The sequence below is a fragment of the Oncorhynchus clarkii genome, unplaced genomic scaffold, assembly GCF_045791955.1.
Source record: "Oncorhynchus clarkii lewisi isolate Uvic-CL-2024 unplaced genomic scaffold, UVic_Ocla_1.0 unplaced_contig_3077_pilon_pilon, whole genome shotgun sequence".
Lineage (NCBI taxonomy): Eukaryota > Metazoa > Chordata > Actinopteri > Salmoniformes > Salmonidae > Oncorhynchus > Oncorhynchus clarkii.
This window is the reverse complement of record NW_027258175.1, coordinates 7,214-35,000: the sequence shown is the minus strand read 5'-3', so window position 1 is coordinate 35,000 and position 27,787 is coordinate 7,214. Positions and strand designations below refer to the sequence as shown.

General features: G+C 45.4%; 1 protein-coding gene across 1 annotated transcript in view; it reads left to right on the top strand.

The window, feature by feature from the left end:
- The window catches only part of LOC139395906 (myosin-10-like), a gene marked incomplete at its 5' end in the record, with an annotated part of 86,227 nt that extends 60,455 nt beyond the window's left edge, over positions 1–25,772 (top strand). Inside the window, 23 exons of the mRNA XM_071143218.1 lie at positions 128–196; positions 1,062–1,264; positions 1,550–1,671; positions 1,828–1,897; positions 2,018–2,178; positions 7,556–7,664; positions 9,372–9,503; positions 16,177–16,383; positions 16,680–16,817; positions 18,108–18,231; positions 18,388–18,559; positions 18,734–19,091; positions 19,287–19,598; positions 21,521–21,673; positions 21,799–22,047; positions 22,120–22,233; positions 22,351–22,449; positions 22,572–22,784; positions 22,942–23,103; positions 23,279–23,407; positions 23,620–23,708; positions 25,288–25,411; positions 25,560–25,772. Coding sequence (XP_070999319.1) covers positions 128–196; positions 1,062–1,264; positions 1,550–1,671; positions 1,828–1,897; positions 2,018–2,178; positions 7,556–7,664; positions 9,372–9,503; positions 16,177–16,383; positions 16,680–16,817; positions 18,108–18,231; positions 18,388–18,559; positions 18,734–19,091; positions 19,287–19,598; positions 21,521–21,673; positions 21,799–22,047; positions 22,120–22,233; positions 22,351–22,449; positions 22,572–22,784; positions 22,942–23,103; positions 23,279–23,407; positions 23,620–23,708; positions 25,288–25,411; positions 25,560–25,772 — 3,722 coding nt within the window. The remainder of the gene's footprint in view (positions 1–127; positions 197–1,061; positions 1,265–1,549; positions 1,672–1,827; positions 1,898–2,017; positions 2,179–7,555; positions 7,665–9,371; positions 9,504–16,176; positions 16,384–16,679; positions 16,818–18,107; positions 18,232–18,387; positions 18,560–18,733; positions 19,092–19,286; positions 19,599–21,520; positions 21,674–21,798; positions 22,048–22,119; positions 22,234–22,350; positions 22,450–22,571; positions 22,785–22,941; positions 23,104–23,278; positions 23,408–23,619; positions 23,709–25,287; positions 25,412–25,559) is intronic.
- Positions 25,773–27,787: the final 2,015 nt, after the last annotated feature.

Sequence of the window (27,787 nt, the reverse complement as noted above, 5' to 3'; positions counted from 1 at the left end):
GTCCACCTTCCTCTCCCTCTGTCCACCTTCTTCTCTCTCTGTCCACCTTCTTCTCCCTCTGTCCACCTTCTTCTCCCTCTGTCCCTCCTCTTTTTTTCCATTTTGACTTCCTCCTCTCCTACCTCAGATATTCAGACTCTTCCTCGAGTATATTTCTTTGACTCCTATGCCACACTGCAGACCAATGGCTCTGACAGTAGGTTTCTTCCTACGTCTGCTTGTTTCACCCCCCCCCCCCCCCCCCTCCCCCCTAGTGTCTGGTAGACCCCTGGTGTGTGTGTTGTGGTGTGTGTGAGTGGTGTAGTTCGTAGTGTCTGGTAGACCCCTGGTGTGTGTGTTGTGTTGTGTGTGAGTGGTGTAGTTCATAGTGTCGTGTTTAGTACCATGTTGTTACTGTTGTCCTCTGAATACTTCTCAACTCTGTTTCAGTATACATTTCTTACTCAACTCTTTTCTATTTATCTCACTTTACATTTGTACTTAGTTGTTGTTGTTGTTGTTGTTGTTGATTTGCTTTTAGTGACCGTGCTGTGATGGTCTGGTGTTCATGCGTTGCTTTTTGACATCTTTTGCAACATTCTGAAGGAATTCACTTCATTTCTATAGAAGCTCCATAAACCACAAGGCACTGCTCTCACATCCTCACCAGGGCTACGTTCAGAATACTTAAACAGTTGCAAACGGTTTTGCTACACGTGTTTTTACAAAACAGCAAGTATTGTCAAGAAACATTGACCACAGAGAAACCTCCTGCAACATTTCAGATCCTGAAAAAGCCCTATATTAGTTTCTCCATTTTCTCTGGCATCACAATGGCCCCAACCAGAGCCACGGATATACAGAGTTTGATAAACTGTCTTCCATGTTGGCACCAAGCCGCCCCTGACATTAACATTGTCATTTGCATTCTAACTACAGTGTTAACTGAAACCTCTCCCACCAACATGGAGCCCGTTCCAAATCTCTAACCTAGTTGGCCAAACTCATGTCTGTAGCTCTGGTCCCTCCACCACCAACCCACCAATCAGAGCTGTTCTAACTGTGACGTCCTCTGCGTGTAGTGGAGAGGCCCGTAGGGCTGGACCAGGTGTCCAACGACACCAACAGTGGGCCGGTCAACTTCGGGGCGGGGCTGAAGACTAAGAAGGGGATGTTCAGGACCGTGGGTCAGCTCTACAAGGAGTCCCTCACCAAGCTGATGGCAACACTACGCAACACCAACCCGAACTTCCTCCGCTGTATCATCCCCAACCACGAGAAGAAGGTGAGAGAGGAGAGGAAGAGAGGAGAGGAGGAGGGGGAGAAGAGAGGGGAGGGTTAGGATGCTCACACAGCTAGGCTATTGATTGATTTCCCTCTATCTCTCAAACAGACAGACTATATATTCAACCACAGGTTATAACCCTACTCTCTCTGACTGTCTCTCTGACTGTCTCTCTGTGTCTGTTTTTTGTCTCCCTCTCTCTCTCTCTCTCTCTCTGTCTCTCTGTCTCTCTGTCTCTCTGTCTCTCTCTCTCTCTCTCTCTCTCTCTCTCTGTCTGTCTGTCAGTCTGGTAAGCTGACTCCCCATCTTGTTCTGGACCAGTTGAGGTGTAATGGAGTCTTAGAGGGGATCCGTATCTGCAGACAGGGCTTCCCCAACCGCATCCCCTTCCAGGAGTTCAGACAGAGGTAACATGGAGCGGGTCTGGCAAGAGGAAACACTTAACATCCACAATGATGGCTATCGTAACCATTTGTCTCACACCCACAGAAACACACATTCGCCTGTCAGTTGACGTTGTCATGTAGAGAACACAGTCCCAGTCTCTCTGTCTCTTCTTGTAGGTATGAGATCCTGACTCCTAATGCTATCCCTCGTACCTTCATGGACGGGAAGCAGGCCTGTGAACTCATGGTGAGTCCCATTGAACAGCTAAGCTGTACTGTCGTTTACCAAAATAGGGCCCTATGTGTTGAAGCACATGCATATATGGACGTGATTTCAACTTTGTATCCGTCCTCTCTCTGTCTCCAGATCAGTGCGTTGGAGCTGGACCGTAACCTGTTCAGAGTTGGGCAGAGCAAAGTGTTCTTCAGGGCTGGAGTCTTAGGTCACCTGGAGGAGGAGAGAGACCTGAAGATCACTGACACCATCATACGCTTCCAGAGCGCTGCCCGAGGATTCCTCGCACGCAGGTGTGTTTTAGTGTGTGTCTTTGTCTCTCTGTCTCTCTCTCTGTGTTGACTATCTCTGTCTCTCTCTCTGTGTTGACTCTCTCTGTCTCTCTCTCTGTGTTGACTCTCTCTGTCTCTCTGTGTTGACTCTCTGTCTCTCTGTCTCTCTCTCTGTGTTGACTCTCTGTGTTGACTCTCTCTGTCTATCTCTCTGTGTTGACTCTCTCTGTCTCTCTCTCTGTGTTGACTCTCTCTGTCTATCTCTCTGTGTTGACTCTCTCTGTCTCTCTCTCTGTGTTGACTCTCTGTGTTGACTCTCTCTGTCTCTCTTTCTGTGTTGACTCTCTCTCTCTCTCTGTTAACTCTCTCTGTGTTAACTCTCTCTGTGTTGACTTTCTCTGTCTCTCTCTCTGTGTTGACTCTCTGTGTTGACTCTCTCTCTTTCTCTGTCTCTCTCTGTGTTAACTCTCTCTGTGTTGACTCTCTGTCTCTCTCTCTCTGTTGATTCTCTGTGTTGACTCTCTCTCTCTCTGTCTCTCTGTGTTAACTCTCTCTGTGTTGACTCACTCTGTCTTTATCTGTGTTTTCTCTCTCTGTGTTGACTCTCTCTGTCTTTATCTGTGTTTTCTCTCTCTGTGTTGACTCTCTCTGTCTCTCTCTATCTCTCTCTCTGTCTCTCTCTGTGTTAACTCTCTCCGTCTTTCTCTCTGTGTTGACTCTCTGTGTTGACTCTCTCTGTGTTGACTCTCATTGTCTCTCTCTGTGTTGACTCTCTCTGTCTTCATCTGTGTTTTCTCTCTCTGTGTTGACTCTCTGTCTCTCTCTATCTCTCTCTCTGTCTCTCTCTGTGTTGACTCTCTCTGTATCTCTGTCTCTCTCTGTGTTGACACTCTCTGTCTCTCTCTCTGTCTCTCTCTGTGTTGACTCTCTCTGTCTCTCTCTCTGTCTCTCTCTGTGTTGACTCTCTGTCTCTCTCTGTGTTTTCTCTCTCTGTGTTGACTCTCTCTGTCTCTCTGTCTCTCTCTGTGTTGACTCTCTGTCTCTCTCTATCTCTCTCTCTGTCTCTCTCTGTGTTGACTCTCTCTGTATCTCTGTCTCTCTCTGTGTTGACACTCTCTGTCTCTCTCTCTGTCTCTCTCTGTGTTGACTCTCTCTGTCTCTCTCTCTGTCTCTCTCTGTGTTTTCTCTCTCTGTGTTGACTCTCTCTGTCTCTCTGTCTCTCTCTGTGTTGACTCTCTCTGTCTCTGTCTGTGTTGACTCTCTCTGTCTCTCTCTCTGTGTTGACTCTCTCTGTCTCTCTCTCTGTGTTGACTCTCTCTGTCTCTCTCTCTGTGTTGACTCTCTGTGTTGATTCTCTCTGTCTATCTCTCTGTGTTGACTCTCTCTGTCTCTCTATCTGTGTTGACTCTCTGTGTTTTAGTGTGTGTCTTTGTCTCTCTGTCTCTCTCTCTGTGTTGACTATCTCTGTCTCTCTCTCTGTGTTGACTCTCTCTGTCTCTCTCTCTGTGTTGACTCTCTCTGTCTCTCTGTCTCTCTCTCTGTGTTGACTCTCTCTGTCTCTCTCTCTGTGTTGACTCTCTGTGTTGACTCTCTCTGTCTCTCTCTCTGTCTTGACTCTCTCTGTCTCTCTGTCTCTCTCTCTGTGTTGACTCTCTGTCTCTCTGTCTCTCTCTCTGTGTTGACTCTCTCTGTCTCTCTCTCTGTGTTGACTCTCTGTGTTGACTCTCTCTGTCTATCTCTCTGTGTTGACTCTCTCTGTCTCTCTCTCTGTGTTGACTCTCTCTGTTGACTCTCTCTGTGTTGACTCTCTGTGTTGAATCTCTCTGTCTCTCTTTCTGTGTTGACTCTCTCTCTCTCTCTGTTAACTCTCTCTGTGTTAACTCTCTCTGTGTTGACTCTCTGTCTCTCTCTCTCTGTTGATTCTCTGTGTTGACTCTCTCTCTCTCTTTCTCTCTGTGTTAACTCTCTCTGTGTTGACTCACTCTGTCTTTCTCTCTGTGTTGACTCTCTGTGTTGACTCTCATTGTCTCTCTCTGTGTTGACTCTCTCTGTGTTGACTCTCTCTGTCTTTATCTGTGTTTTCTCTCTCTGTGTTGACTCTCTCTGTCTCTCTCTGTGTTAACTCTCTCCGTCTTTCTCTCTGTGTTGACTCTCTCTGTGTTGACTCTCATTGTCTCTCTCTGTGTTGACTCTCTGTCTTCATCTGTGTTTTCTCTCTCTGTGTTGACTCTCTGTCTCTCTCTATCTCTCTCTCTGTCTCTCTCTGTGTTGACTCTCTCTGTCTCTCTCTCTGTCTCTCTCTGTGTTGACTCTCTATCTCTCTCTGTGTTTTCTCTCTCTGTGTTGACTCTCTCTGTCTCTCTGTCTCTCTCTGTGTTGACTCTCTCTGTCTCTCTCTGTGTTGACTCTCTCTGTCTCTCTCTCTGTGTTGACTCTCTCTGTCTCTCTGTCTCTCTCTCTGTGTTGACTCTCTGTGTTGACTCTCTCTGTCTCTCTTTCTGTGTTGACTCTCTCTCTCTCTCTGTTAACTCTCTCTCTGTTAACTCTCTCTGTGTTAACTCTCTCTGTGTTGACTTTCTCTGTCTCTCTCTCTGTGTTGACTCTCTGTGTTGACTCTCTCTCTTTCTCTGTCTCTCTGTGTTAACTCTCTCTGTGTTGACTCTCTGTCTCTCTCTCTCTGTTGATTCTCTGTGTTGACTCTCTCTCTCTCTTTCTCTCTGTGTTAACTCACTCTGTCTTTCTCTCTGTGTTGACTCTCTGTGTTGACTCTCATTGTCTCTCTCTGTGTTGACTCTCTCTGTGTTGACTCTCTCTGTCTTTATCTGTGTTTTCTCTCTCTGTGTTGACTCTCTCTGTCTCTCTCTATCTCTCTCTCTGTCTCTCTCTGTGTTAACTCTCTCCGTCTTTCTCTCTGTGTTGACTCTCATTGTCTCTCTCTGTGTTGACTCTCTCTGTCTTCATCTGTGTTTTCTCTCTCTGTGTTGACTCTCTGTCTCTCTCTATCTCTCTCTCTGTCTCTCTCTGTGTTAACTCTCTCCGTCTTTCTCTCTGTGTTGACTCTCATTGTCTCTCTCTGTGTTGACTCTCTCTGTCTTCATCTGTGTTAACTCTCTCTGTGTTGACTCTCTGTCTCTCTCTCTCTGTTGATTCTCTGTGTTGACTCTCTCTCTCTCTTTCTCTCTGTGTTAACTCTCTCTGTGTTGACTCACTCTGTCTTTCTCTCTGTGTTGACTCTCTGTGTTGACTCTCATTGTCTCTCTCTGTGTTGACTCTCTCTGTGTTGACTCTCTCTGTCTTTATCTGTGTTTTCTCTCTCTGTGTTGACTCTCTCTGTCTCTCTCTATCTCTCTCTCTGTCTCTCTCTGTGTTAACTCTCTCCGTCTTTCTCTCTGTGTTGACTCTCATTGTCTCTCTCTGTGTTGACTCTCTCTGTCTTCATCTGTGTTTTCTCTCTCTGTGTTGACTCTCTGTCTCTCTCTATCTCTCTCTCTGTCTCTCTCTGTGTTGACTCTCTCTGTATCTCTGTCTCTCTCTGTGTTGACACTCTCTGTCTCTCTCTCTGTCTCTCTCTGTGTTGACTCTCTCTGTCTCTCTCTCTGTCTCTCTCTGTGTTGACTCTCTGTCTCTCTCTGTGTTTTCTCTCTCTGTGTTGACTCTCTCTGTCTCTCTGTCTCTCTCTGTGTTGACTCTCTCTGTCTCTCTCTCTGTGTTGACTCTCTCTGTCTCTCTGTCTCTCTCTCTGTATTGACTCTCTCTGTCTCTCTCTCTGTGTTGACTCTCTCTGTCTCGACTCTCTGTCTCTCTGTCTCTCTCTCTGTGTTGACTCTCTCTGTCTCTCTCTCTCTGTGTTGACTCTCTGTGTTGATTCTCTCTGTCTATCTCTCTGTGTTGACTCTCTCTGTCTCTCTATCTGTGTTGACTCTCTGTGTTTTAGTGTGTGTCTTTGTCTCTCTGTCTCTCTCTCTGTGTTGACTATCTCTGTCTCTCTCTCTGTGTTGACTCTCTCTGTCTCTCTCTCTGTGTTGACTCTCTCTGTCTCTCTGTCTCTCTCTCTGTGTTGACTCTCTCTGTCTCTCTCTCTGTGTTGACTCTCTGTGTTGACTCTCTCTGTCTCTCTCTCTGTGTTGACTCTCTGTGTTGACTCTCTCTGTCTCTCTCTCTGTGTTGACTCTCTGTGTTGACTCTCTCTGTCTCTCTCTCTGTGTTGACTCTCTCTGTCTCTCTGTCTCTCTCTCTCTGTGTTGACTCTCTGTGTTGACTCTCTCTGTCTCTCTCTCTGTGTTGACTCTCTGTCTCTCTCTCTGTGTTGACTCTCTGTGTTGACTCTCTCTGTCTCTCTCTCTGTGTTGACTCTCTGTGTTGACTCTCTCTGTCTATCTCTCTGTGTTGACTCTCTGTCTCTCTCTCTGTGTTGACTCTCTGTGTTGACTCTCTCTGTCTCTCTCTCTGTGTTGACTCTCTGTGTTGACTCTCTCTGTCTATCTCTCTGTGTTGACTCTCTCTGTCTCTCTTTCTGTGTTGACTCTCTCTCTCTCTCTGTTAACTCTCTCTGTGTTAACTCTCTCTGTGTTGACTTTCTCTGTCTCTCTCTCTGTGTTGACTCTCTGTGTTGACTCTCTCTCTCTCTCTGTCTCTCTCTGTGTTAACTCTCTCTGTGTTGACTTTCTCTGTCTCTCTCTCTCTGTTGATTCTCTGTGTTGACTCTCTGTCTCTCTGTGTTAACTCTCTCTGTGTTGACTCACTCTGTCTTTCTCTCTGTGTTGACTCTCTGTGTTGACTCTCATTGTCTCTCTCTGTGTTGACTCTCTCTGTGTTGACTCTCTCTGTCTTTATCTGTGTTTTCTCTCTCTGTGTTGACTCTCTCTGTCTCTCTCTATCTCTCTCTCTGTCTCTCTCTGTGTTAACTCTCTCCGTCTCTCTCTCTGTGTTGACTCTGTGTTGACTCTCTCTGTGTTGACTCTCATTGTCTCTCTCTGTGTTGACTCTCTCTGTCTTCATCTGTGTTTTCTCTCTCTGTGTTGACTCTCTGTCTCTCTCTATCTCTCTCTCTGTCTCTCTCTGTGTTGACTCTCTCTGTATCTCTGTCTCTCTCTGTGTTGACACTCTGTCTCTCTCTGTCTCTCTCTGTGTTGACTCTCTCTGTCTCTCTCTCTGTCTCTCTCTGTGTTGACTCTCTGTCTCTCTCTGTGTTTTCTCTCTCTGTGTTGACTCTCTCTGTCTCTCTGTCTCTCTCTGTGTTGACACTCTCTGTCTCTCTCTCTGTCTCTCTCTGTGTTGACTCTCTGTCTCTCTCTGTGTTGACTCTCTCTGTCTCTCTCTGTGTTTTCTCTCTCTGTGTTTTCTCTCTCTGTGTTTTCTCTCTCTGTGTTGACTCTCTCTGTGTTGACTCTCTCTGTAGGGCCTTCCTGAAGAAGCAGCAGCAGCTGAGTGCTATGAGAGTGATGCAGAGGAACTGTGCTGCCTACCTCAAACTCAGGAACTGGCAATGGTGGAGGCTGTTCACCAAGGTACACACACACACATACCCACACATACACACACACAAACACATACACACTATAGCACAGGTACAATGGGGCAAAAAAGTATTTAGTCAGCCACCAATTGTGCAAGTTCTCCCACTTAAAAAGATGAGAGAGGCCTGTAATTTTCATCATAGGTACACTTCAACTGTGACAGACAAAATTAGAAAAATAAATGCAGAAAATCACATTGTAGGATTTTTTATGAATTTATTTGCAAATGATGGTGGAAAATAAGTATTTGGTCAATAACAAAAGTTTATCTCAATACTTTGTTATATACCCTTTGTTGGCAATGACGGAGGTCAAACGTTTTCTGTAAGTCTTCACAAGGTTTTCACACACTGTTGCTGGTATTTTGGCCCATTCCTCCATGCAGATCTCCTCTAGAGCAGTGATGTTTTGGGGCTGTTGCTGGGCAACACGGACGTTCAACTCCCTCCAAAGATTTTCTATGGGGTTGAGATCTGGAGACCGGCTAGGCCACTCCAGGACCTTGAAATGCTTCTTACGAAGCCACTCCTTCAGTGCCCGGGCGGTGTGTTTGGGATCATTGTCAAGCTGAAAGACCCAGCCACGTTTCATCTTCAATGCCCTTGCTAATGGAAGGAGGTTTTCACTCAAAATCTCACGATACATGGCCCCATTCATTCTTTCCTTTACACGGATCAGTCGTCCTGGTCCCTTTGCAGAAAAACAGCCCCAAAGCATGATGTTTCCACCCCCATGCTTCACAGTAGGTATGGTGTTCTATGGATGCAACTCAGCATTCTTTGTCCTCCAAACACGACGAGTTGAGTTTTTACCAAAAAGTTATATTTTGGTTTCATCTGACCATATGACATTCTCCCAATCTTCTTCTGGATCATCCAAATTCTCTCTAGCAAACTTCAGACGGGCCTGGACATGTACTGGCTTAAGCAGGGGGACACGTCTGGCACTGCAGGATTTGAGTCCCTGGCGGCGTAGTGTGTTACTGATGGTAGGCTTTGTTACTTTGGTCCCAGCTCTCTGCAGGTCATTCACTAGGTCCCCCCTGTGGTTCTGGGATTTTTGCTCACCGTTCTTGTGATCATTTTGACCCCACGCTGTGAGATCTTGCGTGGAGCTCTAGATCGAGTGAGATTATCAGTGGTCTTGTATGTCTTCCATTTCCTAATAATTGCTCCCACAGTTGATTTCTTCAAACCAAGCTGCTTACCTATTGCAGATTCAGTCTTCCCAGCCTGGTGCAGGTCTACAATTTTGTTTCTGGTGTCCTTTGACAGCTCTTTGGTCTTGGCCATAGTAGAGTTTGGAGTGTGACTGTTTGAGGTTGTGGACAGGTGTCTTTTATACTGATAACAAGTTCAAACAGGTGCCATTAATACAGGTAACGAGTGGAGGACAGAGGAGCCTCTTAAAGAAGAAGTTACAGGTCTGTGAGAGCCAGAAATCTTGCTTGTTTGTAGGTGACCAAATACTTATTTTCCACCATAATTTGCAAATAAATTCAATAAAAATCCTACAATGGGATTTTCTGGATTTTTTTCCCTCATTTTGTCTGTCATATTTGAAGTGTACCTATGATGAAAATTACAGGCCTCTCTCATCTTTTTAAGTGGGAGAACTTGCACAATTGGTGGCTGACTAAATACTTTTTTGCCCCACTGTATGTGACCTAACCTGTGACCTCTGACCCGTGCCCCCCAGGTGAAGCCTCTGCTGCAGGTGACTCGTCAGGACGAGGAGATCCAGGTGAGGGAGTCGGAGCTTAAGAATGCCAAAGACAACCTGACCAGAGTGGAACAGGACTACACTGATCTGGACAAGAAACACATACAGGTAACACACCTTTCCTTTCTCTATCTATCTATCTGGAGGTTTCTCTATCTATCTATCTGGAGGTGTATCTATCTATCTATCTATCTATCTGGAGGTCTATCTATCTTTCTATCTATCTGGAGGTCTATCTATCTTTCTATCTGGAGGTTTCTCTATCTATCTATCTATCTGGAGGTCTATCTATCTTTCTATCTGGAGGTTTCTCTATCTATCTATCTTGAGGTTTCTCTATCTATCTGGGGGGTTCTCTATCTATCTATCTGGAGGTGTTTCTATCTATCTCTGGATGTTTCTCTATCTATCTGGAGGTTTATCTATCTATCTCTCTGGGAGGTTTATCTATCTATCTGGAGGTGTATCTATCTTATCTATCTGGAGGTGTATCTATCTATCTATCTGGGAGGTTTATCTATCAATCTGGAGGTGTATCTATATATCTCTCTGGATGTTTCTCTATTTATCTATCTGGAGTTGTATCAATCTATCTATCTGGAGGTGTATCTATCTATCTGGAGGTGTATCTATCTATCTCTCTGGAGGTGTATCTATCTATCTATCTGGAGGTGTATCTATCTATCTGGGGGGTTCTCTATCTATCTATCTGGAGGTGTATCTATCTATCTCTCTGGAGGTGTATCAATCTATCTCTCTGGAGGTGTATCAATCTATCTATCTGGAGGTGTATATCTATCTATCTATCTGGAGGTGTATCAATCTATCTATCTGGAGGTGTATCTATCTATCTATCTGGAGGTTTATCTATCTCTCTGGAGGTGTATATCTATCTATCTATCTGGAGGTTTATCTATCTGGAGGTTTATCTGTCTATCTGGAGGTTTATCTGTCTATCTGGAGGTTTATCTATCTATCTCTCTGGAGGTGTATCTATCTCTCTGGAGGTGTATCTATCTATCTCTCTGGAGGTGTATCAATCTATCTATCTGGAGGTGTATCTATCTATCTGGAGGTGTATCTATCTATCTCTCTGGAGGTGTATCAATCTATCTATCTGGAGGTGTATCTATCTATCTGGAGGTGTATCAATCTATCTATCTGGAGGTGTATCTATCTATCTATCTGGAGGTGTATCAATCTATCTATCTGGAGGTTTATCAATCTATCTATCTGGAGGTTTATCTATCTCTCTGGAGGTGTATATCTATCTATCTATCTGGAGGTTTATCTATCTGGAGGTTTATCTGTCTATCTGGAGGTTTATCTATCTATCTATCTGGAGGTGTATCTATCTATCTGGAGGTGTATCTATCTATCTATCTGGAGTTGTATCAATCTATCTATCTGGAGGTGTATCTATCTATCTATCTGGAGGTTTATCTATCTATCTGGAGGTGTATCTATCTATCTCTCTGGAGGTGTATATCTATCTATCTATCTGGAGGTGTATCTATCTATCTGGAGGTGTATCTATCTATCTATCTGGAGTTGTATCAATCTATCTATCTGGAGGTGTATCTATCTATCTATCTGGAGGTTTATCTATCTATCTGGAGGTGTATCTATCTATCTCTCTGGAGGTGTATCAATCTATCTATCTGGGAGGTTTATCTATCTATCTGGAGGTTTATCTGTCTATCTGTAGGTTTATCTATCTATCTCTCTGGAGGTGTATCAATCTATCTATCTGGGAGGTGTATCTATCTATCTGGAGGTTTCTTTATCTATCTATCTGGAGGTGTATCAATCTATCTATCTGGAGGTGTATCTATCTATCTCTCTGGAGGTGTATCTATCTATCTATCTGGGAGGTTTATCTATCTATCTGGAGGTTTCTTTATCTATCTATCTGGAGGTGTATCAATCTATCTCTCTGGAGGTGTATCTATCTATCTATCTGGAGGTGTATCTATCTATCTATCTGGGAGGTTTATCTATCTATCTGGAGGTTTCTTTATCTATCTATCTGGAGGTGTATCAATCTATCTATCTGGAGGTGTATCTATCTCTCTGGATGTTTCTCTATCTATCTATCTGGAGTTGTATCAATCTATCTATCTGGAGGTGTATCTATCTATCTATCTGGAGGTTTATCTATCTATCTCTCTGGAGGTGTATATCTATCTATCTATCTGGAGGTTTATCTATCTATCTGGAGGTGTATCTATCTATCTATCTGGAGGTGTATCTATCTATCTGGGGGGTTCTCTATCTATCTATCTGGAGGTGTATCTATCTATCTCTCTGGAGGTGTATCTATCTCTCTGGAGGTGTACATCTATCTATCTATCTGGAGGTGTATCAATCTATCTATCTGGAGGTGTATATCTATCTATCTATCTGGAGGTGTATCAATCTATCTATCTGGAGGTGTATCTATCTATCTATCTGGAGGTTTATCTATCTGGAGGTTTATCTGTCTATCTGGAGGTTTATCTATCTATCTGGAGGTGTATCTATCTATCTCTCTGGAGGTGTATCTATCTATCTATCTGGAGGTGTATCTATCTATCTGGGGGGTTCTCTGTCTATCTATCTGGAGGTGTATCTATCTATCTCTCTGGAGGTGTATCTATCTCTCTGGAGGTGTATCAATCTATCTATCTGGAGGTGTATATCTATCTATCTATCTGGAGGTGTATCTATCTATCTATCTGGAGGTGTATCAATCTATCTATCTGGAGGTGTATCTATCTATCTATCTGGAGGTTTATCTATCTCTCTGGAGGTGTATATCTATCTATCTATCTGGAGGTTTATCTATCTGGAGGTTTATCTGTCTATCTGGAGGTTTATCTGTCTATCTGGAGGTTTATCTATCTATCTCTCTGGAGGTGTATCTATCTCTCTGGAGGTGTATCTATCTATCTCTCTGGAGGTGTATCAATCTATCTATCTGGAGGTTTATCTGTCTATCTGGAGGTTTATCTGTCTATCTGGAGGTTTATCTATCTATCTATCTGGAGGTGTATCTATCTATCTGGAGGTGTATCTATCTATCTGGAGGTGTATCTATCTATCTATCTGGAGGTTTATCTATCTATCTGGAGGTGTATCTATCTATCTCTCTGGAGGTGTATATCTATCTATCTATCTGGAGGTGTATCTATCTATCTGGAGGTGTATCTATCTATCTATCTGGAGTTGTATCAATCTATCTATCTGGAGGTGTATCTATCTATCTATCTGGAGGTTTATCTATCTATCTGGAGGTGTATCTATCTATCTCTCTGGAGGTGTATATCTATCTATCTATCTGGGAGGTTTATCTATCTATCTGGAGGTTTATCTGTCTATCTGGAGGTTTATCTATCTATCTCTCTGGAGGTGTATCTATCTATCTCTCTGGAGGTGTATCTATCTATCTATCTGGGAGGTTTATCTATCTATCTGGAGGTTTCTTTATCTATCTATCTGGAGGTGTATCAATCTATCTCTCTGGAGGTGTATCTATCTATCTATCTGGAGGTGTATCTATCTATCTATCTGGGAGGTTTATCTATCTATCTGGAGGTTTCTTTATCTATCTATCTGGAGGTGTATCAATCTATCTATCTGGAGGTGTATCTATCTCTCTGGATGTTTCTCTATCTATCTATCTGGAGTTGTATCAATCTATCTATCTGGAGGTGTATCTATCTATCTATCTGGAGGTTTATCTATCTATCTGGAGGTGTATCTATCTATCTCTCTGGATGTTTCTCTATTTATCTATCTGGAGTTGTATCAATCTATCTATCTGGAGGTGTATCTATCTATCTGGAGGTGTATCTATCTATCTCTCTGGAGGTGTATATCTATCTATCTATCTGGAGGTTTATCTATCTATCTGGAGGTGTATCTATCTATCTATCTGGAGGTGTATCTATCTATCTGGAGGTGTATCTATCTATCTCTCTGGAGGTGTATCTATCTCTCTGGAGGTGTATATCTATCTATCTATCTGGAGGTGTATCAATCTATCTATCTGGAGGTGTATATCTATCTATCTATCTGGAGGTGTATCAATCTATCTATCTGGAGGTGTATCTATCTATCTATCTGGAGGTTTATCTATCTCTCTGGAGGTGTATATCTATCTATCTATCTGGAGGTGTATCTATCTGGAGGTTTATCTGTCTATCTGGAGGTTTATCTGTCTATCTGGAGGTTTATCTATCTATCTCTCTGGAGGTGTATCTATCTCTCTGGAGGTGTATCTATCTATCTGGAGGTGTATCTATCTATCTATCTGGAGGTTTATCTATCTCTCTGGAGGTGTATATCTATCTATCTATCTGGAGGTGTATCTATATCTCTGGATGTTTCTCTATCTATCTATCTGGAGTTGTATCAATCTATCTATCTGGAGGTGTATCTATCTATCTATCTGGAGGTGTATCTATCTATCTGGGGGGTTCTCTATCTATCTATCTGGAGGTGTATCTATCTATCTCTCTGGAGGTGTATCTATCTCTCTGGAGGTGTATCAATCTATCTATCTGGAGGTGTATATCTATCTATCTATCTGGAGGTTTATCTATCTATCTGGAGGTGTATCTATCTATCTATCTGGAGGTGTATCTATCTATCTCTCTGGAGGTGTATCTATCTATCTATCTGGAGGTGTATCTATCTATCTGGGGGGTTCTCTATCTATCTATCTGGAGGTGTATCTATCTATCTCTCTGGAGGTGTATCTATCTCTCTGGAGGTGTATATCTATCTATCTATCTGGAGGTGTATCAATCTATCTGGAGGTGTATATCTATCTATCTATCTGGAGGTGTATATCTATCTATCTATCTGGAGGTGTATCAATCTATCTATCTGGAGGTGTATCTATCTATCTATCTGGAGGTTTATCTATCTCTCTGGAGGTGTATATCTATCTATCTATCTGGAGGTTTATCTATCTGGAGGTTTATCTGTCTATCTGGAGGTTTATCTGTCTATCTGGAGGTTTATCTATCTATCTCTCTGGAGGTGTATCTATCTATCTCTCTGGAGGTGTATCAATCTATCTCTCTGGAGGTGTATCAATCTATCTATCTGGAGGTGTATCTATCTATCTATCTGGAGTTGTATCAATCTATCTATCTGGAGGTTTATCTATCTCTCTGGAGGTGCATATCTATCTCTCTATCTGGAGGTTTATCTATCTGGAGGTTTATCTGTCTATCTGGAGGTTTATCTATCTATCTATCTGGAGGTGTATCTATCTATCTGGAGGTGTATCTATCTATCTATCTGGAGTTGTATCAATCTATCTATCTGGAGGTGTATCTATCTATCTATCTGGAGGTTTATCTATCTATCTGGAGGTGTATCTATCTATCTCTCTGGAGGTGTATATCTATCTATCTATCTGGGAGGTTTATCTATCTATCTGGAGGTTTATCTGTCTATCTGGAGGTTTATCTATCTATCTCTCTGGAGGTGTATCAATCTATCTATCTGGGAGGTGTATCTATCTATCTGGAGGTTTCTTTATCTATCTATCTGGAGGTGTATCTATCTATCTATCTGGAGGTGTATCAATCTATCTATCTGGAGGTGTATCAATCTATCTATCTGGGAGGTTTATCTATCTATCTGGAGGTTTATCTGTCTATCTGGAGGTTTATCTATCTATCTCTCTGGAGGTGTATCAATCTATCTATCTGGGAGGTGTATCTATCTATCTGGAGGTTTCTTTATCTATCTATCTGGAGGTGTATCAATCTATCTATCTGGAGGTGTATCTATCTATCTATCTGGAGGTGTATCAATCTATCTATCTGGAGGTGTATCTATCTATCTATCTGGGCGCGAACCCAGGACTCTGATGGCACAGCTGGCCCAGGTCATAAATCTTGCTGCTGTGATGGCACACTGTGGAATTTCACCCAGTAGATATGGGAGTTTATCAAAATTGGATTTGTTTTCGAATTCTTTGTAATCTGAGGGAAATATGTCTCTCTAATATGGTCATACGTTGGACAGGAGGTTAGGAAGTGCAGCTCAGTTTCCACCTCATTTTCTGGGCAGTGAGCACATAGCCTGTCTTCTCTTGAGAGCCAGGTCTGTCTACGGCGGCCTTTCTCAATAGCAAGGCTATGCTCACTAAGTCTGTACATAGTCAAAGCTTTCCTTAAGTTTGGGTCAGTCACAGTGGTCAGTTATTCTGTCTCTCTCTCTCAATTCAATTCTAGGGCTTTATTGGCATGAAACATGTGTTAACATTGCCAAAGCAAGTGAGGTAGATAATATATAAAGTGAATATATAAAGTCTCTCTCTCTCTTTCTCTCTCTCTCTCTCTCTCTCTCTCTCTCTCTCTCTCTCTCTCTCTCTCTCTCTCTCTCTGTATCTCTCTCTCTCTCTCTGTATCTCTCTCTCTCTGTATCTCTCTCTCTCTGTATCTCTCTCTCTCTTTCTCTCTCTCTGTATCTCTCTCTCTCTCTCTCTGTATCTCTCTCTCTCTGTATCTCTCTCTCTCTCTCTCTCTCTCTCTCTCTCTCTCTCTCTCTCTGTATCTCTCTCTCTCTGTATCTCTCTCTCTCTCTGTATCTCTCTCTCTCTGTATCTCTCTCTCTCTCTCTCTCTCTCTCTCTGTATCTCTCTCTCTCTGTATCTCTCTCTCTCTCTCTCTCTCTCTCTGTGTGTGTACAACACATCTGATAATAAAGCACCAGCAGGTAGAGAGACCAGAACACTTACCTCCCTGTCCCTTTCTCCCCTCTCATTCCTGGTTCCTAGCTGATGGAGGAGAAGGCGGTGCTGACAGACCAGCTGCAGGCGGAGGCGGAGCTGTTTGCTGAGGCGGAGGAGATGAGGGCCAGACTGGTCAGCAGGAAGCAGGAGTTGGAGGAAATCCTGGGGGAGCTGGAGGGACGATTGGAGGAGGAGGAGGAGAGGGGCGTTCAAATGACCAATGAGAAGAAGAAGATGCAGCAGCACGTGACGGTACAGGACAGTGGGAGAGTGGAAGACAGAGAAGGGGACATGAAGCACATGATAATGAGGAAGAGAGCAGCATTGTTTTGGAACTTTAGATGAGAGGCTCTGCTGAATAACTGGATCTCTCAGTCTCTCTAATGTTCTGTCACTCCTCCCCTCTCTCCTCCTCTCTCCCTTCTTCTCTCCTCCCCTTTCCCTCTCTCTCCTCCCCTCTCCCTACTTCTCTCCTCCCATTTCCCTCTCTCCTCCTCTCCTCCCCCCTCTCCTCTCCTCCTTTCCTCCCCTCTCCCTCTTCTCCTCAGGATCTGGAGGAGCAGTTGGAGGAGGAGGAGTCGGCCAGACAGCGCCTCCAGTTGGAGAAGGTTACCCTGGAGACCAAGGTCAAGAGTCTGGAGACAGAGATGCTGAGCACTGGAGAACAGAGAGACCGCCTCAGCAAGGTAACCATAGTTACACTGGCTACAGTATAAACCCTGGACCGCATTTAACTGGAACACTTACCTCATCCTGGACAGGACTGAAGGGCTTTATAGAAGCTGACCTACCCAGGGTTCACTCAACTGGACAGGACTGAAGGGCTTTATAGAATCAAATCAAATTTATTTATATAGCCCTTTGTACATCAGCTGATATCTCAAAGTGCTGTACAGAAACCCAGCCTAAAACCCCAAACAGCAAGCAATGCAGGTGTTGAAGCACGGTGGCTAGGAAAAACTCCCTAGAAAGGTCCATCTCCGGGTGGAGATTATAACAGAACTTGGCCAAGATGTTCAAATGTTCATAAATGACCAGCATGGTCTAATAATAGGTCTGGGACAGGTAGCACGTCCGGTGAACAGGTCAGGATTCCATAGCCGCAGGCAGAACAGTTGAAACTGGAGCATCAGCACGGCCAGGTGGACTGGGGACAGTAAGGAGTCATCATGCCAGGTAGTCCTGAGGCATGGTCCTACGGCTCAGGTCCTCCGAGAGAGAGAAAGAGAAAATTAGAGAGAGCAGACTTACCGGATAAGACAGGAGAAGTACAAACTGACCCTAGCCCCCCGACACATAAACTACTGCAGCATAAATACTGGAGGCTGAGAAAGGAGGGGTCAGGAGACACTGTGGCCCCATCCGGTGATACCCCCGGACAGGGCCAAACAGGAAGGACTTTGCCAAACAGGAAGGAAGGACTTTGCCAAAGCACAGCCCCCACACCACTAGAGGGATATCTTCAACCACCAACTTACCATCCTGAGACAAGGCCGAGTATAGCCCACAAAGATCTCCGCCACGGCACAACCCAAGGTAGAAGCTGACCTACCCAGGGTTTACTCAGCTGGACAGAACTGAAGGGCTTTATAGAAGCTGACCTACCCAGGGTTTACTCAGCTGGACAGAACTGAAGGGTTTTATAGAAGCTGACCTACCCAGGGTTTACTCAGCTGGACAGGACTGAAGGGCTTTATAGAAGCTTACTAACCCAGGGTTCACTCAGCTGGACAGGACTGAAGGGCTTTATAGAAGCTGACTAACCCAGGGTTTACTCAGCTGGACAGGACAGAAGGGCTTTATAGAAGCTGACCTACCCAGGGTTCACTCAGCTGGACAGGACTGAAGGGCTTTATAGAAGCTGACCTACCCAGGGTTGACTCAGCTGGACAGGACTGAATGGCTTTATAGAAGCTGACTAACCCAGGGTTCACTCAGCTGGAACTTCATTTATCCATGTTGTCTCTGTCTCTCAGGAGAAGAAGCAGCTGGAGGAGAGGTTGAATGAGGTGACAGACTCACTGACTGAGGAAGAGGAGAAGACCAAGAGTCTCAACAAACTGAAAAACAAACAGGAAGCAGTCATTGCTGACCTGGAAGGTAAAGCTTGTTCCTAACTGATGGCACTTGTTATGCATACTTAACGTTATGACATACATTTGATGAACTTGCTGCACACTCAACACTGTTTCAGATACTTGTCCTGGTATTAATTATTTTCTATGTTCTTTCTCTTCTTCCCCCTCGCTCCTGTAGATCGGTTGAAGCGTGAGGAGCAGGGTCGTCTGGAGCAGGAGAAGTGGAGGAGGAGGATGGAGGGAGAAGCCGTGGAAGCCCAGGAGCAGCTCTCTGACCTGGGACTACTGTCCGCTGAACTCAGGGGCACCCTGGCTCAGAGAGAGAAAGATATCACAACCCTACAGGGGAGGTGAGAGGAAGTCTATACTGTATATTCACACACCTTGAGAAAAGTGGAAATATCAACCCCCTCATTTGCAAAGTGTTACAAAACTGCTTTCTCTCTCGATAATGGTAATCAAAACGGTTCCAGCACAGTGCCCTGCAGAACACCATATTTGACTCCTCTCTCTCTTTCTCCCAGGTTGGAGGAGGAGGGTGCACGAAGGACTGAGGCTCAGAGGGCTCTGAGAGAGGCCATGTCTCAGGTGTCAGAGCTGAAGGAGGAAGTGGAGAATGAACGAGGGATGAGAGAGAGGGCAGAGAAACAGAGGAGAGACCTGGGGGAGGAGCTGGAGGCCTTGAGGACAGAGCTGGAAGACACACTGGACACCACGGCGGCCCAGCAGGAACTCAGGTCTCGTAGAGAGGCAGAGCTGGGGGAGCTCCAGAGGTGTGTTGAGGGGGAGACGAGACGTCACGAGGCCCAGCTCTCAGAGCTCAGAGTCAAGCACTGCTCTGCCATAGACAACTTGCAGGAACAACTGGACAACAGCAAGCGGGTGAGTCAAACACAGAATGTAGCCTATGCAGTGACTCTCTGCATATTGCGTGTGTTATTCCCTCAGTACAGTGTCGGTAGTGACTCCTGCATGTTATTCTCTCTCTGTAGACTGGTCACTGAGACGTCTGTAACGTAGTGTTTCTATGCGTATGGTATGTATGTAGTAATTCCTGATGTTATATGGTCTCCCCAGGCCCGTCAGTCCCTAGAGAAGGCCAAGAGTCTATTAGAGGACGAGAGGGTGAGCTTGGCCTCAGAGCTGAAGTCCCTGCAGGGGGGCCGCATGGAGAGTGAGAGGGGCCGCAAGAGGGCAGAGGGCCAACTCCAGGAGCTGACCGCACGCCTCGCACAGGCCGACAGAGAGAGAGAGGAGAGAGAGGAGCGACTGCACAAGCTACAGTCTGAGATGGAGACCCTCTCTAGTTCTCTCTCCTCCTCTGACTCCAAATCCCTCCATCTCAACAAGGAGGTCAGCAGCCTGGAGAGCCAGCTCCACGACGCTCAGGTACACACATACACACACACTGCCAACTCCTTCATCCTCTGTTTTTAACCACTTCCATGTTGATATCAAATCAAATGTTATTTGTCACATGCACAGATTACAACAGGTGTAGGTAGACCTTACTGTGAAATGCTTACAAGCCCTAAACCAACAGTGCAGTTTTAAGAAAAATAAGAGTTAAGAAAAATATTTAGTAAATAAACTAAAGTAACAAATAAAAGAACAACAATAAAATAACAATAGTGTGGCTATATACAGGGGGTACCGGTACCGAGTTAATCTGCAGGGGTACAGGTTAGTCCAGGTAATTTAGGTAATATGTACATGTAGGTAGAGGTAAAGTGACGATGCATAGATTATAAACAGAGAGTAGCAGCAGCGTAAAAAAGGGGGGGTCAATGCAAATAGTCCAGGTAGCCATTTGATTAGCTGTTTAGCAGTCTTATGGGGGTAGAAGCTGTTAAGAAGCCTTTTGGACCTAGACTTGGTGCTCCGGTACCACTTGCCGTGCGGTAGCAGAGAGAACAGTCTATGACTAGGGTGGCTGGAGTCTTTGGCAATTTTTAGGGCCTTCCTAGATGGCAGGAAGCTTGGCCCCAGTGATGTACTGGGCCGTACGCACTACCCTCTGTAGCGCATTGTTGGAGGCCTAGCAGTTACCATACCAGGCGGTGATGCAACCAGTCAGGATGCTCTCGATGGTGCTGCTGTAGAACTTTTTGAGGATCTGATGCCAAATCTTTTCAGTCTCCTGAGAGGGAATAGGTTTTGTCGTGCCCCCTTCACGACTGTCTTGATGTGCTTGGACCATGTTAGTTTGTTGGTGAAGTGGACACCAAGGAACTTGAAACTCTCAACCTGCTCCACCGTCGATGAGAATGGGGGCCTGCTCGGCCCTCCTTTTCATGAAGTCCACAATCATCTCATTTGTCTTGATCACGTTGAAGGAGAGGTTGTTGTCCTGGCACCACACTGACCTCCTCCCTATAGGCTGTCTCATTGTTGTCGGTGTTCAGGCCTACCACTTTTGTGTCAACGGAAGACTTAATGATGGTGTTGGAGTCGTGCTTGGCCACACAGTCATGAGTGAACAGGGTGTACAGGAGGGGACTAAGCACGCACCCCTGAGGGGTCCCTGTGTTGAGGATCAGCGTGGCAGATGTGTTGTTTCCTACCCTTACCACCTGGGGGCGGCCTGTCAGTAAGTCTAGGATCCAGTTGCAGAGGTAGGTGTTTGGTCCCAGGGTCCTTAGCTTAGTGATGAGCTTTGTGGACACTATGGTGTTGAATGCTGAGCTGTAGTCGATGAACAGCATTGATGTTCCTTTTGTCCAGGTGGGAAAGGGAAGTGTTGAGTGCAATAGAGCAATAGAGATTGCGTCATTTGTGGATCTGTTGGGGTGGTATGCAAATTGGAGTGGGTCTAGGGTTTCTGGTATGATGGTGTTGATGTGAGCCATGACCAGCCTTTCAAAGCACTTTTATGGCTACAGATGTGAGTGCTACGGGTTGGTAGTCATTTAGGCAGGTTACCTTGATCTTCTTGGGCACAGGGACTATGGTGGTCAGGGAGACACTTGGGCACAGGGACTATGGTGGTCAGGGAGACACTTGGGCACAGGGACTATGGTGGTCAGTGAGACACTTGGGCACAGGGACTATGGTGGTCAGGGAGACACTTGTGCACAGGGACTATGGTGGTCAGGGAGACACTTGAGCACAGGGACTATGGTGGTCAGGGAGACACTTGAGCACAGGGACTATGGTGGTCAGGGAGGCACTAGAAAGTTGGTCAGATCATGCTCGGAGTACACGTCCTGGTAATCCATCTGGCCCTGCGGCCTTGTGAATGTTGACCAGTTTAAAGGTCTTACTCACATCGGCTATGGAGAGCGTGATCACTTTCCTGCTTTCACTCTCAGGAGCTACTTCAGGATGAGACTCGTCAGAAGCTGGCTCTGGGCTCCAGGGTGAGAGCTCTGGAGGAGGAGAGGAATGGACTGATGGAGAGAGTGGAGGAGGAAGAGGAGAGAGCCAAGGATCTCTCCAGGCAGATACAGACTCACACTCAGCAGGTAATCATCATTGTGTAAAAAAACCTTTCCTCTAGATTATAATATAACACATGTTGAGTTGTCTTCTACAGTAAGTCTATCTTCCTCCTCACCATCACTCCCTCTCTCCCGTTCTCCCTCTCTAGCTGGCTGAGTTGCGGAGGCAGTCGGAGGAGGTGAATGGGGCGGTGGAGGCAGGAGAGGAGACGCGCAGGAAACTGCAGAGAGACCTAGACCAGGCCGTCCAGAGAGAACGACAGAAGGAGGAGGAGAAAGAACGCGTGGAGCGACAGAGGGAGAGGCTGAGGGAGGAGATAGAGGACATGACCCTGGCCCTGCAGAGAGAGAGACAGAACTGTACCACCCTGGAGAAGAGGCAGAAGAAGTTTGACCAGGTCAGAGTTCAGGGGTTAGAGGTTAAATGTGAGAGGTAACCGTGATGTAACCCCTGCCCTTTGCCCCCTCAGTGCCTGTCAGAGGAGAAGGCGGTGAGTGCCCGGCTGGCTGAGGAGAGAGACAGGGCCGAGGCAGACAGTAGAGAGAAGGAGACACGCTCCCTGGCACTGGCACGAGCCCTGCAGGTACCACTGGAGTGACTACACACATTATTATCCAGTTATCAGCATAAAAAGTTGTTTTCATCTTCATCTAAGTAATAGTGAGTGTTGATACTTCATTGTTCCCATTCACACTTACAGGAGGCCCAAGATCAGAGGGACGAGCTGGAGAGATCTAACAAGCAGCTCCGCATAGACATGGAACAACTAGTCAATCAACAGGATGACGTGGGGAAGAATGTACGTGTGTGTGTGTGTGTGTGTGTGAGAATGTGTGAGAATGTGTGAGAATGTGTGAGAATGTGTGTATTTGTATTACAGAGTGAAAATGTATCTCACACATTTCTTTCCTCCTGTGTCAGGTGCATGAGTTGGAGCGTTCCCGGCGGGCCCTGGAGACAGAGGCAGAGTCCCTGCGCACTCAGACCCAGGAGCTGGAGGAGGAGCTGGGGGAGGCGGAGAACTCCAGGCTGAGGCTCGAGGTCACCCTCCAAGCCCTCAGGGCCCAGTTTGAGAGAGAGATCAGCACCAAGGAGGAGAAAGGGGAGGAGAAGAGGAGGTCTCTCAACAAACAGGTATGGAGAGAAGAGAGAAGAAGAAGAGTGTATCAAGCCTGAATATGGGGAGACAGTTATTCATTTGGATTAGATGCTAAACTTCTCTCTTTCTCTGCTGTTCCCTTTCTTTCCATCCCCCCTCCTCTCCTCTTCTCTTTCTCTCCTTCCCCCCCAGGTGAAGGAGTTGGAGACCCAGCTAGAGGAGGAGAGGAGTCAACGCTCTCAGGCCATGTCCGTCAAGAAGCAGCTGGAGGCGGAGCTACAGGAGGCTGAGGCCCAGGTGGAGACAGCCAATCGCGGCAGGGAGGAGGGGCTTAGGCAGCTACGGAGACTGCAGGTAAGCTACACCCCCCTTCTCTATATCTTTCTAATGCTGCTTGCTCGGTCTGAGATTAGATGCTGTGCAGTTAACTGATATATAAACCACAGCTATAATGAGAATGGTAAGGGTCCCAGCACAGAGCCTTGTGGAAAACCATATTTAATCAACCCTCCTTTTCGCTCTCTCTCAGGTTCAGATGAAGGAGGTGCTTCGTGAGCTGGATGAGTCCAAGCTGGCCCGTGACGAGGTGGTTGTCCAATCAAAAGACACAGAGAAGCGCCTGCAGACCTTGGAGGCGGAGTTACTGCAGCTTACAGAGGTGTGTGTGCTGGTGTGAGTGTGAGAGATTTGCGAAAACACAAACTCTTTTATGTTTTAGGATGCTAACGCCCTCTCTTGCTCTCTCTCTCTGTCTCTCCTTCTGTCTGTCTCTCTCTCTCTCTCTCTTTCTCTCTCTCTCTCTCTCTGTCTCTCTCCTTCTGTCTGTCTCTCTCTTTCTCTCTCTATCTGTCTCTCTCTCTCTGTGTGTAGGATTTATCAGTGTCTGAGAAGATGAGGAGACAGGCCCAACAGGAGAGAGATGAGATGGCTGATGAGATCATCAACAGCTCTACCGGGAAGTCAGTATCTCTCTTTCTATTTTCCTTTCTGTATGTGTGTGTACTCGTGTGTGTATTACTGTGTATTATGTGTGTGTATTACTGTGTATTATGCGTGTGTATTACTCACGGTGTGTGTATTACTGTGTATTATGCGAGTGTATTACTCACGGTTTGTGTATTACTGTGTATTGTTCGTGTGTATTACTGTGTATTATTCGTGTGTATTACTTACGGTGTATGTATTACTGTGTATTATGCGTGTGTATTACTGTGTATTATGCGTGTGTATTACTGTGTATTATTCGTGTGTATTACTTACGGTGTGTGTATTACTGTGTATTATGCGTGTGTATTACTTACGGTGTGTGTATTACTGTGTATTATGCGTGTGTATTACTCACGGTGTGTGTATTGCTGTGTATTATGCGTGTTTATTACTCACGGTGTGTGTATTACTGTGTATTGTTCGTGTGTATTGTTCGTGTGTATTACTTACGGTGTGTGTATTACTGTGTATTATGCGTGTGTATTACTTACGGTGTGCGTATTACTGTGTATTATGCGTGTGTATTACTCACGGTGTGTATATTACTGTGTATTATGTGTGTGTATTACTCACGGTGTGTGTATTACTGTGTATTATTCGTGTGTATTACTTACGGTGTGTGTATTACTGTGTATTATGCGTGTGTATTACTTACGGTGTGTGTATTACTGTGTATTATGCGTGTGTATTACTTACGGTGTGTGTATTACTGTGTATTATTCGTGCGTATTACTCACGGTGTGTGTATTACTCACGGTGTGTGTATTACTGTGTATTATGCGTGTGTATTACTCGCGGTGTGTGTATTACTGTGTATTATGCGTGTGTATTACTTACGGTGTGTGTATTACTGTGTATTATGCGTGTGTATTACTCACGGTGTGTGTATTATTGTGTATTATGTGTGTGTATTACTCACGGTGTGTGTATTACTGTGTATTATGCGTGTGTATTACTCACGGTGTGTGTATTACTGTGTATTATGCGTGTGTATTACTCACGGTGTGTGTATTACTGTGTATTGTTCGTGTGTATTACTTACGGTGTGTGTATTACTGTGTATTATGCGTGTGTATTACTTACGGTGTGCGTATTATTGTGTATTATGCGTGTGTATTACTCACGGTGTGTGTATTACTGTGTATTATGTGTGTGTATTACTCACGGTGTGTGTATTACTGTGTATTATTAGTGCGTATTACTCACAGTGTGTGTATTACTGTGTATTATGCGTGTGTATTACTCGCGGTGTGTGTATTACTGTGTATTATGCGTGTGTATTACTTACGGTGTGTGTATTACTGTGTATTATGCGTGTGTATTACTCACGGTGTGTGTATTATTGTGTATTATGCATGTGTATTACTCACGGTGTGTGTATTACTGTGTATTATGCATGTGTATTACTCACGGTGTGTGTATTACTGTGTATTATGCGTGTGTATTACTCACGGTGTGTTTATTACTGTGTATTATGCGTGTGTATTACTTACGGTGTGTGTATTACTGTGTATTATGCGTGTGTATTACTCACGGTGTGTGTGTTGTCAGGTCTGCTCTGTGTGATGAGAAGCGGAGGTTGGAGGCACGAGTCACTCAGCTGGAGGAGGAGTTGGAGGAGGAGCAAAGCAATGCTGAACTAGTGGCCGAGAGACACAGGAAGACTACACTTCAGGTACACACTCTCACACACTTACCCCTACACACACACACATACAGACACACACACACACACACACAGTATACGGGACTCGATTTACATTTGTCAATTTTTCTTGTTTTTAATCTCCCTTTCTATCCCTCTGTCTCCCCTCCCTCCCCAGGTGGAGACTCTGACGGTGCAGCTGCAGGGAGAGAGGACCCTGGGCCAGAAGGCTGAGGGGGCCAGGGAGGCTCTGGAGAGGCATAACAAGGAGCTGAAGCTGAAGCTGGGGGAGATGGAGGGAGCTGTCAGGGGAAAACACAGGCTCAGTGTCGCCGCCCTGGAGGCCAAGATGGACGGCATGGAGGAGCAGCTGGAGCAGGAGAGACAGTGAGGGGAACACACACATTCTCTGATGGATTTCCCCTCACACTTCTTCTCTCGCCTTGTTCCTTTCCTCTCTCGCCTTGTTACTTCTTCTCTCGCCTTGTTACTTCTTCTCTCGCCTTGTTACGTCTTCTCTCGCCTTGTTACTTCTTCTCTCGCCTTGTTACTTCTTCTCTCTCCTTTTTACTTTCTCCTCTCGCCTTGTTACTTTCCTCTCTCGCCTTGTTCCTTTCCTCTCTCGCCTTGTTACTTTCTCCTCCCGCCTTGTTACTTCTTCTCTCGCCTTGTTCCTTTCCTCTCTGGCCTTGTTACTTCTTCTTTCGCCTTGTTACTTCTTCTCTCGCCTTGTTACTTCTTCTCTCTCCTTGTTACTTTCTCCTCTCGCCTTGTTACTTTCCTCTCTCGCCTTGTTCCTTTCCTCTCTCGCCTTGTTACTTTCTCCTCTCGCCTTGTTCCTTTCCTCTCTCGCCTTGTTACTTCTTCTCTCGCCTTGTTCCTTTCCTCTCTCGCCTTGTTACTTCTTCTCTCGCCTTGTTACTTCTTCTCTCGCCTTGTTACTTCTTATCTCGCCTTGTTACTTCTTCTCTGGCCTTGTTCCTTTCCTCTCTCGCCTTGTTACTTCTTCTCTTGCCTTGTTACTTCTTCTCTCGCCTTGTTACTTCTTCTCTCGCCTTGTTACTTCTTCTCTTGCCTTGTTACTTTCTTCTCTCGCCTTGTTACTTCTTCTCTCTCCTTGTTACTTCTTCTCTCTCCTTGTTACTTTCCTCTCTCGCCTTGTTACTTCTTCTCTCGCCTTGTTACTTTCCTCTCTCGCCTTGTTCCTTTCTTCTCTCGCCTTGTTACTTTCTCCTCCCGCCTTGTTACTTCTTCTCTCGCCTTGTTCCTTTCCTCTCTGGCCTTGTTACTTCTTCTTTCGCCTTGTTACTTCTTCTCTCGCCTTGTTACTTCTTCTCTCTCCTTGTTACTTTCTCCTCTCGCCTTGTTACTTCCTCTCTCGCCTTGTTCCTTTCCTCTCTCGCCTTGTTACTTTCTCCTCTCGCCTTGTTCCTTTCCTCTCTCGCCTTGTTACTTCTTCTCTCGCCTTGTTCCTTTCCTCTCTCGCCTTGTTACTTCTTCTCTCGCCTTGTTACTTCTTCTCTCGCCTTGTTACTTCTTCTCTCGCCTTGTTACTTCTTCTCTCGCCTTGTTACTTCTTCTCTCGCCTTGTTCCTTTCCTCTCTCGCCTTGTTACTTCTTCTCTCGCCCTGTTACTTCTTCTCTCGCCCTGTTACTTCTTCTCTCGCCCTGTTACTTCTTCTCTCGCCTTGTTACTTCTTCTCTCGCCTTGTTACTTCTTCTCTCGCCTTGTTACTTTCTCCTCTCGCCTTGTTCCTTTCCTCTCTCGCCTTGTTACTTCTTCTCTCGCCTTGTTCCTTTCCTCTCTCGCCTTGTTACTTCTTCTCTCGCCTTGTTACTTCTTCTCTCGCCTTGTTACTTCTTATCTCGCCTTGTTACTTCTTCTCTGGCCTTGTTCCTTTCCTCTCTCGCCTTGTTACTTCTTCTCTCGCCTTGTTACTTCTTCTCTCGCCTTGTTACTTCTTCTCTCGCCTTGTTACTTCTTCTCTTGCCTTGTTACTTTCTTCTCTCGCCTTGTTACTTCTTCTCTCTCCTTGTTACTTCTTCTCTCTCCTTGTTACTTTCCTCTCTCGCCTTGTTACTTCTTCTCTCGCCTTGTTACTTTCCTCTCTCGCCTTGTTCCTTTCTTCTCTCGCCTTGTTACTTTCTCCTCGCGCCTTGTTACTTCTTCTCTCGCCTTGTTCCTTTCCTCTCTGGCCTTGTTACTTCTTCTTTCGCCTTGTTACTTCTTCTCTCGCCTTGTTACTTCTTCTCTCTCCTTGTTACTTTCTCCTCTCGCCTTGTTACTTCCTCTCTCGCCTTGTTCCTTTCCTCTCTCGCCTTGTTACTTTCTCCTCTCGCCTTGTTCCTTTCCTCTCTCGCCTTGTTACTTCTTCTCTCGCCTTGTTCCTTTCCTCTCTCGCCTTG